Source organism: Choristoneura fumiferana, chromosome 2 (genome assembly GCF_025370935.1).
Source record: "Choristoneura fumiferana chromosome 2, NRCan_CFum_1, whole genome shotgun sequence".
Lineage (NCBI taxonomy): Eukaryota > Metazoa > Arthropoda > Insecta > Lepidoptera > Tortricidae > Choristoneura > Choristoneura fumiferana.
Window position 1 is genome coordinate 1459919 of NC_133473.1, and position 12023 is coordinate 1471941.

A 12023-nucleotide genomic window follows, 5' to 3' on the forward strand; every position below is an offset into this window, starting at 1 on the left:
TATTGAACTTTGAGGTGACAAAAAAAACCCGGTCAAGCATGAATAAATCTTAGAGAAAAAAACTTTGGTAATTGCGCGTCAGCGGCTGTACTTTAAAATTTTAAGCAGGTTACTATGATATGAAGATATAAGGAACCCCCGATGCGTGAATCCGACTCCCACTAGACTGTTTTTTTTTTCTTTTTAAATATAAAAATGTATAGATTTAAGTAACTCTACAAAAGTGCCTTACTCCTAGCCTATAAAATTAAGTAATCAGAATGCTACGGTCATTTCACTTAACTGTGTTTCAGAATAGCTATATACACAAAGTCAACAGGCATACGGAAATCACAACCATGTGTCTACGCGAAGTTTTTATTCCTTTCGTTTATTTTGTATATGTTCTTGGTGCGACAGAGAAGGATAAAGTAATACAAGACGTCGATTATTCTGGACTGGCGGGGGAAGCGGAACTGAACAAAAATGATATTCTCAATTTTCTCAATTCGACAAGAGTACGGGAAATGTACAAGATGCAGTACGAAAGGCTTCTTGCTAGTCTCGTTGGTAATATTACCATTACAATACAATACAATTAGTACATTACTGTAGAGGCCGGGAAGTAGGGGGCTGCCGGCCAAGCAGATATAAACGGACGAGCGTAGCGAGGCCGTATAGGTATGCGAGGCCGGCAACCCCAGGTTCCGGCCGAGGCTTGTATAGTGCTTTTCTCAAACATTACATGAAATAAAATAGTGCGTGGGCCGCGTGCGTGTCGCAAGGCGCGCGTTGAAACAAAAGACGGTCGCATTGCCGGCCAGCGCGCCTGCAAGGTTGTATGAAATCTCTTTGCAGGCCGCTGGAGTGACCGCGCGCACGCAGCTGAGCCACAGCGCCTGCAGCGCGATACTTCTCGGCCTATGTTTTTGTTACACAACGTCAATATTTCATGTCATGTTTGAGAAAAACTCTTTATTGAACACCTACACATAGTAAGCAAATAGTTAAATATAATATATACATATAGAGATTTTTCACGGTAAGCAATAGACTGCCTTTACAATACTTAGACAGAAGTATAAGGACAAGATTTCTTCCTATTAATATCATATTATCTTTACCTACTTAGTATTAAATAAAGTCACTTCGCGCCGTCTGTATGTACTCTTACATTTTTTAAACTAAGCATGGAAAAATTTGTCACGGAAGGTATATATACACAGGATTCAGCGACGCACCTCGGCTTCATGCGGAAGTTTTTGGAAAATGAAGCTGATAAATATGAAGTTCCATTAATCAGGGTCCGACTGGTACTTAGCGGTTTTACTTTTTAACTATAACTTATTTTATGTTGTAGAAAATGATACTGACAAGTCCGGTAGAAGAGGTAAGTTTATATCTGAGTATATTAAACATTAAAGTCAGCAGTTCTGACCTTTCTAGACGGAAGACACCTAACTGATTCTCATAGTTCATAGTTACTTAATTATCTGCCTGCCCTGCTATACTTGTTCTTAGCCGACTTTTGAACTTTACTGTTATACCCTTATTGTTATACTTTTCGAGCATATGTACAATCACCAGCACCAATGTCTGACACAACAAGCGTGCATAAATATCTGATACGACTCTATTTCTAGGGCCGGAAGGACGTGTCAGATATTTTTGCACGCTCCGCTGTGGCAAATATTAATGCTGGTGACTGTACCTACATACATAATGATGTATCCGATGTATAATCCGACGGCCTTAAAAATATTTTTTATTAAAAACTAAAATATAAAGAACAAGTCTAGTACTCCAGCAGTATGGTAGTAACTTGGGCTACTTTTATCCTGAGAAAGAGCAAAATGCATAATTCGAGCCGGAATGCAGACGTAGATTAAATAAAGTTACAGATTAGACTGCTATCCTAATTTCAAATCCTGCAAGTTGTATTTGTTGCACTAACGGAGACCGAATAACCTAATAACTTGATAATGTATTACTTAAACCACCAATTAACTATAACTACATATATTGGAACTATTATTGAAAGACAATACAGTAAAAAACTACCTTTCACAAAAACAGTTTGCATTTTCAACAAAAATTGTTTATTAATTAAATGTACAGCTTTGTAATTTTAAAGATAATTTTATAAACAAAATTAAATATGTATTTAATTACTTGTAGAAAAATATGAGCGTACGGGACGCAACTACTTAGATAAACCCACATCACTTGGTAAGTTCGCTGTTTATTGGACACAAGAACATTTTGTTTCCATGTTCTTTACGAGATCAAACTAACTTTTGTGAACATAATCGAAATAGAAATTAAGAACTGAAGTAGTAAGAAAGTTATTTCGACTAACTGAAGTGGCCGATGGGGTCAGAAGGTTCTCGAATGGCGTCCGCGGACCGGGAAACGAGCTGTCGGTAGGCCTCCAACAACATGGAGCGACGACCTCGTTAAGATCGCAGGATCGCAGTGGATGTGGAAAGCACAAGACCGGTCTGAGTGGAGAGCCTTGGGGGAGGCCTACGTCCAGCAGTGGACGTCTTTCGGCTGAAATGATGATGATGATATTAACTAAAATAAAACGTACAGTCTATGGTCTTTTATACACTCATTCCATCATAAACAAGTACCTGGGTGACCAAGCTTCGCTCATGCTAAAACTCTAAAAATCAAATGTTTCACCACGTATAATCCAAGTTTTATCGGTTGTACGCCCTCGAAAACCTTCACACTTAGGGAATTTCATCAAAATCCCCTCTATACTTATATAAGAAAGCCTCTATATAAATTAATTAATATGTAGGTATACGAAAAGTGCTCCTTTGAAGGTATTGATACATAAGTCGAAGCCGTGAAGCCGTGGTGGCCTATTGCTTTGACCTATCGCCTCTCAAGCAGAGGGTCGTGGGTTCAAACCCTGGCTCGCACCTATGAGTTTTTCAAAATTCATGTGCAGAATTACATTTGAAATTTACCACGAGCTCTGCGGTGAAGGAAAACATCGTGAGGAAACCTGCACAAACCTGCGAATCAATTCAATGGTGCGTGTGAAGTTCCCAATCCGCACTGGGCCCACGTGGGAACAATGGCCAAGCGCTCTTGTTCTGAGAGGAGGCCTGTGCCCATCAGTGGGACGTATATAGGCTGGGATGGATACATAAGTATTTAGGTAGGTACATAATTTAAGGAATCTCATAAAAAACTATTATTAACCCGAAAAAGAAAAACGACAAATTCTAGTTTTTATTAAAGCCGTATAAATCCAGTAAGTTATAAATGTAGGTAGACCATCGGATGGTAAGCGAGCACCACCTAAAGACATAATGGACATCCACCACATTAGAGGATCGAAGACGCGTTAATAACCTAGAAGGCTAACATAGAATACTTCGTCACCTCATGCGCCTGTAATACACACCGGAGCCAACAGCGCAAGTACTGCTTGGGGGCACCATAACAAATAAGTAATTGGTATTATTGCTTTTAGATGTAGAGACGCGTCGCATCGTGGCAGGACGCAACACTTCCATCGCATCCGTGCCCTGGCAGGTGTCGCTGCGGGAAAAGACCTACCCCATCTGCGGGGGATCCATCGTCACGGATCTGTGGATCCTCACGGCCGCCCACTGCTTGCTCAGGTAGGTAACTCCTGGCATATTGGGGCAATTTCAGGGTAGGCAGCTGCTAGTTAGTGCCACACCGCGGCCACCTGTTGAAGGCGCTGCCTACCCTGGAATTGAACCAATGCACGCTCTCCTCCACGCCCGGAGTTTCCTAGTATCCTAATCCTTATTGCTGCTAAAAAAATAAGAAGCTAAAAGAAGTAAACGAAAGCAAAGATATGTGTAGAAAGGTATCTTTGGCCCTGAAGACGACATAACCCGAAAAAAAGTCATTGCTGATGGTCGTGACCCCCAAGAATCGTTTTCTGGACAATTGTTTAGCGATTATGGCTTTGTGAACGTTTATAGAGAGAAATAAGTCGTCATAGACATGCCCTGGCAGGTGATACTAAGAGAAAAGACCTATCCGGTCTGCGGAGGATCACTCTTCACGGACCTGTCCTAGAGACGAACCTGAGAAACCCATAAAAATCACCGACTGGGTTCCATGCGACGTGCATCGGAGCAGTGGCAAGCGAAAAAGATAAGATGATTTGGAAACATGTGTTTTCGCCAAATTTTCCGTAAAATAAAGACGGGTGGAAGAAAGTGGAGGCTTTTGCCAATTAGTCGGATACCTCGGCTAAAAGCTTTTTCAAAAGAAAGAAATTTCAGCGTTAAAGTGCTGCGAAAATATGACTAAACTAAACCAATTCCTTTACAGCTATGAAACGAGCTTCAATACAACAAATTACAACCGAAACATCTTGTCTATCCGGCGGCATCCAAACACCGAACAAATAGATCGGGCATCGAATCCCCTTCCTTTACGCCCTCGCAAATTGTGCACAATTTCAATTTATCCCCAGAAGACGGAATAGTATTTTTTCCCATGCAAAACAGCAGGCCGCTGGGACCAGACGAATAAAGCTACCAAATGGGGGCATACGTTTTGCTCGCACTGTGTCTCAGTTTACGATTGCTCGAAGAAATTTATCGTCAGCTAGTTGGAAAACGATACGTCGCCGTCCAATATCCTTCGTATTAGGACGAACGTGTGTTTCTTCCGATTCTCGTCCGACATGGTGCTATACGATTGCTTGTTACGGGAAATAGAATTCTTATTTTGCTCCACGGTTTGCTGTGTGACGGCAGTAAGGCAGTATTTACAAGCGTAGCTTTGTTGTTATTTTATCACGTCTAATGGATACGAAACTGTGTTTGCACTTGCTTCTTGGTATCAATTGAGTTCCTCACTTCAGGAAAAAAACCGGCCAAGATAGAGTTGTGGATAACGCTAATTTTCGAGGCTTAAAGACTCGAGCTCTTAAGACTCCAGAGTCTTAAAGACTTGACTATACTTATTTGACAATTAAATTAGCTTATTTTATGCGTATGGATGCAAGAAACCGTCTTTGCGGCCTTTGAGTCGTTAAACCTCGGTCGAGAGTCTTTAGGGTTCGAGTCTTTAAGCCTCTCTAGGCCAAGAGCGTGTCGTATACACCCAGGACAGGGTTCCGTAGCTGTTACGAAAAAATCCTTGCTTACCTTACTCCAAGTAATATTCTTCTAAAAAAATTGTATTTGGCATGTAAAGTTTTTAAAAGACCTATCCAACGATACGTACCCCACACTTATAAGGTTAGATGGGAAAAAAATCATTCTCACCCAAATTACAAATGTAATTTGTCACTTAAATTTCAAATGTAATTTGGCACTTCAGCTCGAGCCCGGGCTTGAACCCACGACTCTCTACTTGAGAGGCCGTAGCTCATACCACTTGGCCCCACGGCTGTTTTTCCTTCAGTGATCTAATTTTCGAAAGCGTTTCGATTCGAGTGATTCCAAGGATTATCGTTGCTTGGCTAATTGGCTTGAAGGTTGTTTTTTGCTAATTGTTTACGTCTTATTAAATGGTCAAGGTTGAGCAGTTGTCGGTTCAAGGGCTTTGTTTTTTTAAATTGATAATTGTTTTTATTAACTTAACTAATTAACTCAGTATATTAAGGTTAAGGTTGGGTTACAATATTAAAAGCAAGTACCTGGGCGACCGAGCTTCGCTGGAGCTAAAATTCGGTAGCAACCGTTTTCCCAGAGATAAGAGCAAGCTAGATCGAGTTTTCATCCCCGAAAATCAACATACCATATTTCATCGGAATCGTCGGAGCCGTTTCCGTGATTCTGATTAAGTATATATGTCGAAAATACAAACTGAGACATGGATGCACAGAGAAACCAGAAAAAGAGACCAGCGCCGTAAAAGTGACAAATTTGGAGTTGAAATAAAAAATACAAAAAGACTCCAAAAAACCAATCATAAGTATATATGCATGAATTGCTCGTTATATATTGGCAAAAATGCGAATGCTTAATTCCCAAAATTTTGAATAATTGACCGTGATACTTGTGAAATTTTGAAGCGTGTTTCCTCTTTCCCTCCTCAGAGCCCGTTCGAGCGACCTGAGCGTCCGGCTGGGCTCCTCGTGGAAGACCTTCGGGGGTGAGATGTACGACGTACGCGAGTGTTTCGTGCATCCTCGGTACGTCAGCAAGACCAAGGTACATAGCAGTCTATAGTGTGTTACCTCATCCATCATCTCAGCCTATATACTTCCCACTGCTGGGCACAGGCCTCCTCTCAGAACAAGAGGGCTTGGGCCATAGTTCCCACGCGGGCCCAGTGCGGATTGGGAACTTCGCACGCACCATTGAATCGCTTCGCAGGTTCGTGCAGGTTTCCTCACGATGTTTTCCTTCACCGCATAGCTCGTGGTAAATTTCAAATGTAATTCCGCACATGAATTTCGAAAAATTCAGAGGTGCGAGCCGGGGTTTGAACCCACGACCCTCTGCTTGAGAGGCGATAGGTCAAACCACTAGGCCACCACGGCTTGTTACCTACTTCAATTTAATTATGTCCAACAGAAGTTCATTTCGAGATTTTCGAGTATATAGATTACTCCGTCCGCGTTGATTTCGTTTATCGCTATCCCGCGGGAACTATGCAATTTTCCGGGATAAAAACTATCCTATGTTTCCCAGGATTCAAACTATTTTTATACCAAATTTCATCTCAATCGGTTCAGCGGTATAGACGTGATAAGGTAGGAACAAACAAACAGACTTACAAACTTTCGCATTTGTAATATTAGTGTGATTGGCCTACTAACTATTATTTATTGAATCAGGCGCTACTTTGCGGAGATCCATATCAATGAACTAAAATAATTTCTTTGCTCACCCGCGACCTTTATGATAGCTAAGTTTATGCAAGATGTGTGTTCATGCAGTTACACACAAATCACACAAACCCATCTTTCACCACCATCACACTACACTGACGCGTTTCGAACTCAACCAGAGCTCATCTGCAGAGCAACAACCGTATATACACCATGCTACCAGATATTAGACTAACATACCACAAGAAACGTTTTAATTTGTCAATATGTCACTGTAACCCCCCTAAGTACCCACTTATATTTTTATATGAAACAAAACTACCCACAAAATATTAATACATTTTAATCGTCTTAGGGGATAACGTGTAAAGCGGCTAAATTGTAACGTCGTGCATACAGTGCAACTGACGCAGTGCTGTCAGTCAACTTATTTAACCATTCTATAATTTAACCAGTTGATAAAATTTATCCGTTGATCGAAAAATCGGCTCTTATAAAACTACCTAGAATTTTTGTTTATTTACTGCTAAGCCGTGTTTTATTAATCCTAACTGTTATTGCTGAAATTAGACCCAAAGCCGTAGTAAGTAGATACTAAATTTACCTGTTCAATAATGAGCTCAGGTTGAGTTCGAAACGCGTCAGGTAGTGTGGTGGTGGTGATAGATGGGTTTGTGCGATTTGTGTGTGTTCTTACAGTGCGGAGGTGGAGGAACTGCATGAACACGCATATCTTGCATAAACTTAGCTATCATAAGGTCGCGGGTGAGTTTAAAGAAATTCTTTTAGTTCATTGACCTACTATGGTATGGAGACGGCTATTGTATTGTTTTGGTGGTCACTATATTTCTAGCCCACTCTTTCCCCTCCCTTTTGCCCGGCTCACATATTCCAGTAAAACCGTTCCAGTAGCATGATACTGCGGTGCTCGATCGATCTCGTGTAACTCGCTTGGATTGTGACCCCGCAATGTATCGCGAAAGGTGTTCGCGGCGCCGATAGCCATCGTGGGGCATCCACTGTGTGGTGACCTGCAGGGCTACTACGAAACTCGAAGTTCGTGTCGTGCGGTCCCCCTGACACTTATACTATTTAATACGAGAGCGAGAGGGACGGTACGATACGAACTTCGAGTTTCGTAGTAGCCCTGCTGTGCCTTCCTGTCTTGGTGCATGCGGCAAACGTGGCCTGCCCAGTCCCATTTGAGCCTTGTTGTTTCTTTAGTATATGTAGTTGAATGGTCCAGGTGAACGACGTAGGTCTGGTGGAGTTGTACTCCCCGCTGCGGTTCTCCCCGCGCGTGCTGCCGATCCGGATGGTAGCCCGGGACGTGAGGCTGCCGTCTCAGCAGCCCGCCATCGTGTCCGGGTGGGGAAAGCTGAAGGCAAGTGCTAATGCACACTCATATAGAGTCGAACAAATTGCTTCATGTACCAGGATGGAAACTTTTAATAATCAATTGCGAAATGATTTCCTTGACAAAAGTATGGGATGTCAACATGCCATTAGTAACAATTAAATTCCAAAACATCAAAAACCCTACCGACTGCCTTGAAAATTAAAAGGAAAAAAATACTAAATTGTAGTGGTCTAGAACTCTGTCAAGTAGCTCATTTAAAGTTCAACAGTCGGGACCCATTACCAAGCTGCAGACGGTCGGGTTTTTTTATTTTTTTAATTTAATGTTTTATTACTTTTTTGATACTTTTACTTCTTGATATTGATTTGAAAATGGTAGATTTAAAGTATTATAGCCCATACATACTTAGAATGGGCTAATTATTAGCTTTCATTTGATACCCATATTTTTACAATACAAAATATATTCCTCCGCCATATTTTTTTTCGCATATTGAAATATTACATACCCTATGTCACTCCGACAGTTATGACAAATCCAATGATACCTCATATGTTAAAATCTGTCTAGCCGTTTAGGCTGTAGCGAGGACCAAAGAAATGGACATACATACATACATGCATACGCTCGATAAACATAGCCCTCCTTCGGGCAGTCGGGTGAAAAGGTTCCAACCTGGTACCTTCATGAATCAGGTTGTTCGACTATACAGGTTGCTGTACCTCAAGGGATTGCCTACTTCTTAGCCATTTTTACCGTGCTGGTGCAGGCCTCCTTGAGCTACCTCCACTTATCTCTGCTTTGTACTACTGGCATCCAGTTTGTTAATGTGTTGACGTTTCATATCAAAACCAAATATAATTTCACGTATTCTGAAACACATAAATTATGCAATTTCAGGAAGGCGGCGCGAGCGCAACGTTCCTGCAGTCGTCCACGATACACACGATCGCGATGAAGCTGTGCAAGCGCTCGGGGCTGGACCGAAAGGCCATTGACCCTGCCTCCATGTTCTGCGCTGGCTCCTTCAGCCAGAACTCGCCGGATGCTTGCCAGGTTACTGGTGCCAATATAGCTTTAGTTTTGACACAATAGTGCAGTAGTACACTGCTGCCATTGACAGGTAGTGAGGAATCCTCATATAAGTAAAGTTACACTTTAAAATAAATGGAATATCTGTCTTGCTCCTCCGCCAAGTAGTGAGGCCCAGTCGTGCAAACGTAACTGAACCCACCACCATCACCGACCGTACATTTTCATTTTTTTTTATTCCTCCACCATATTTTTTTCGCAGACGCCATTTTGAAATAGTCACTCCGACAGTTATGACAAATCATATGATACCTCATATGTTAAAATCCGTCCAGCCGTTTAGGCTGCAGCGAGGACCAAAGAAATGGGCATACATATCCACATACATACATACATACCTATATACGCTCGAAAAACACAACCCTCCTTCTCTCCCTATAACCCCCCTCTCTGGCCAGTCGGTTAAAAACGTTAATCTCACTTAATTGGTTGGTTTTAGCCAGGGTTGGTGCTGCTAACGTTTCCCTATTCACTCTGCATCAATCTTCACCCCTTCCACTATGTCGCAATCACAACAATAGACTTAAACCTTTGTTCACAGGGCGACAGTGGCGGCCCGATAGTCCGGGAAGGCGTCCTCATAGGCGTTGTGTCTTGGGGCCTAGGCTGCGCACGCGGCAACTTCCCCGGCGTGTACACGCGGCTGGCCTACCCCGTGATCTGGGACTGGGTCATGGGTCATATTACCAGGACTGACAAGTCGGACAAGGCCTCGCTGTAGCTCTAGAGATATCGGTTGTGTATGACCGGCAGGCTCAATTGAAATTAGTTTACGAAGATGCTGGACTTCAAGGTCAATACAATTCAATACAATAAATTCATCATACCGAGTGTGGCCTGTAATATGAGCAAATAATTAAAACATAGATCGTACCTACTCGTCAAACTAAACAACATTAGTTCAGCGACTTTTAAAAATAATCGAGCCTTTAGATTTTCCGTTTTTAATACAAATTAAATCAACCATTTTGCTTTACATTGCTTCTTCGAATAAACTTAATTAAAGTGTAATAAAAATTCAATAAAAAACTATTTCATTATTTTTAAAAGTCGCTGAACTAATGTTGTTCATTTTGAGGAGTATGATCTATGTTTGATTATTTGCTCATATTACAGGCCACACCCGATATAATATGTAAACATAAAATATATTTGTAACTTTGGCCGCATTGAATTCTTTATAGTTGAGTGTACATAAAAACAGTTGACTTTTCCTGTTCTAACCATGGCCTCCATATTAGCGCTGTTCACAAATCCATTCAAAAAATCCATTTCATAAGTTTTGTTTTGTAATTTAAGTTCATGATTGAAAAGTTTAATAAATTAAAATGAAAATATTTTTATACCTAACAATACTTACTATAGTTTTTCCTAATAAAATAAAAACAACAAGATAAACTTTATTTTGATTTATTCAAATAAACATTAACCGACACAGATATCCAACGTAGGTCCAGTCACAATCTGATATTTCTTAGCGGCCAAGGTAATTAATAATATCGATACATGAACTCTAATACCTTAATAATAAAGTGCATGTGCCGATATTTTTACCACCTTGGCCGTTCCGAAATATCTAATGGTGACTGTACCTTGTGAGCATTATTTTTATCGACCCTACGACAATAACCCTTATCTAAACTCCAACGATCGATTTTTTTTTTAATTCCAGCCTCGTAAGTTTTTCGAATTTTCAACGACAGTAAATAAAAATATGTTCGAGTTATGATAATATGAGTATTTCTCAAAAAGTTGTCCCGTCATGAAATTGACAAGAAATCAGTTTTGTCAAGAAATTATTAACCCTAAGGACGAGATCATAACACTATCATATCATAACATAAACTACATAAAACATCAAAAATTACTTGACGTCAGGAAAACTTCACGAAATCTTGTGACGAAGAAATCGTAATTTTGTAACTACATCAAAACTTTCTATTGGATCCAACAACAAATATTATCTGCCTTTTTATCACTTTAACCACAAGGTTTTGTATATATTTAAAAACAATATTACTTATTTTTGTGGTGAAATAGCGTTAGGAATTTTTTTTATTGAATAAATGGTCAACTGAAAAATTGCAAAATGGACAACTTTTTGAGAAATAGTCATATTCATAATTATGGTTCTTAACTCATTACTTCATTATGTACAATTGCGTTCTGCTATTTTTTTTACCGATAAAATCATTTTTTTTATAACAGAAAACAACGAGGTGAACACCCAAACGAAACCCTCGAACGAAATGGCAATACGGGGAGTCCCTGGCCATGGCTTTAAATCCAAGGTTACTCACATAACTGAGTTACTTTTGTTCTACAATTTTTTAAAAATATGATCACTGTTCATTTTTTTTCATACAAGTTAAATGTAATTTTCATTATATGCTATACAATACAAAATTGACAGCACATTGATAAATGTTTATCTATAAGATGTGAAATAAATATCAAAAATTATTTAAACGAATTCTGTTCATTTCACACTGGAAACGCCGCGCCGCTGTTCGCGCATAGTCGTGCCCAAGTCGTTTAAGTACAAATAGCAAGTAGGCCAAACATCATTATTCAACTTAAAATAACAAGAAATAGTTTAAAACTGCATGACAGTTCCATCACAAAAACCTGGATGCCACTCTTGGAACAAGTCCATTTTCTAGTTCTAGTGCCTGCTTCCAGCTCCATACTCAGATCAGCTCAATGGTACCACTACCACCATAATATTGTTGTATTGTCATCCAATTATTTGCCAAATGAACGGGATGCCAGCCACCTTGCCATTAAATATAGTTGCACAAT

General features: G+C 40.3%; 1 protein-coding gene across 1 annotated transcript; it reads left to right on the forward strand.

Annotated features, from left to right (window-relative positions):
• The first annotated feature begins 280 nt into the window (after nucleotides 1–280).
• On the forward strand, nucleotides 281–10014 carry LOC141445607 (trypsin delta-like). The gene is made up of 8 exons (XM_074111455.1): nucleotides 281–549; nucleotides 1340–1369; nucleotides 2158–2208; nucleotides 3473–3623; nucleotides 6032–6146; nucleotides 8016–8153; nucleotides 9030–9185; nucleotides 9763–10014. Exons 1-8 carry the CDS (start codon nucleotides 339–341, stop codon nucleotides 9940–9942), a joined length of 1032 nt encoding a protein of 343 aa, XP_073967556.1. The 5' UTR covers nucleotides 281–338; the 3' UTR covers nucleotides 9943–10014.
• Nucleotides 10015–12023: the final 2009 nt, after the last annotated feature.

Excerpts from the sequence above, each read along its gene's own strand:
- LOC141445607 (XM_074111455.1), top strand. The coding sequence starts at position 339 with ATGTGTCTACGCGAAGTTTTTATTCCTTTCGTTTATTTTGTATATGTT. Across the intron at positions 3,624-6,031 it reads GCCGCCCACTGCTTGCTCAG|AGCCCGTTCGAGCGACCTGA; the intron begins GTAGGTAACTCC and ends TTCCCTCCTCAG. Across the intron at positions 8,154-9,029 it reads CCGGGTGGGGAAAGCTGAAG|GAAGGCGGCGCGAGCGCAAC; the intron begins GCAAGTGCTAAT and ends ATGCAATTTCAG.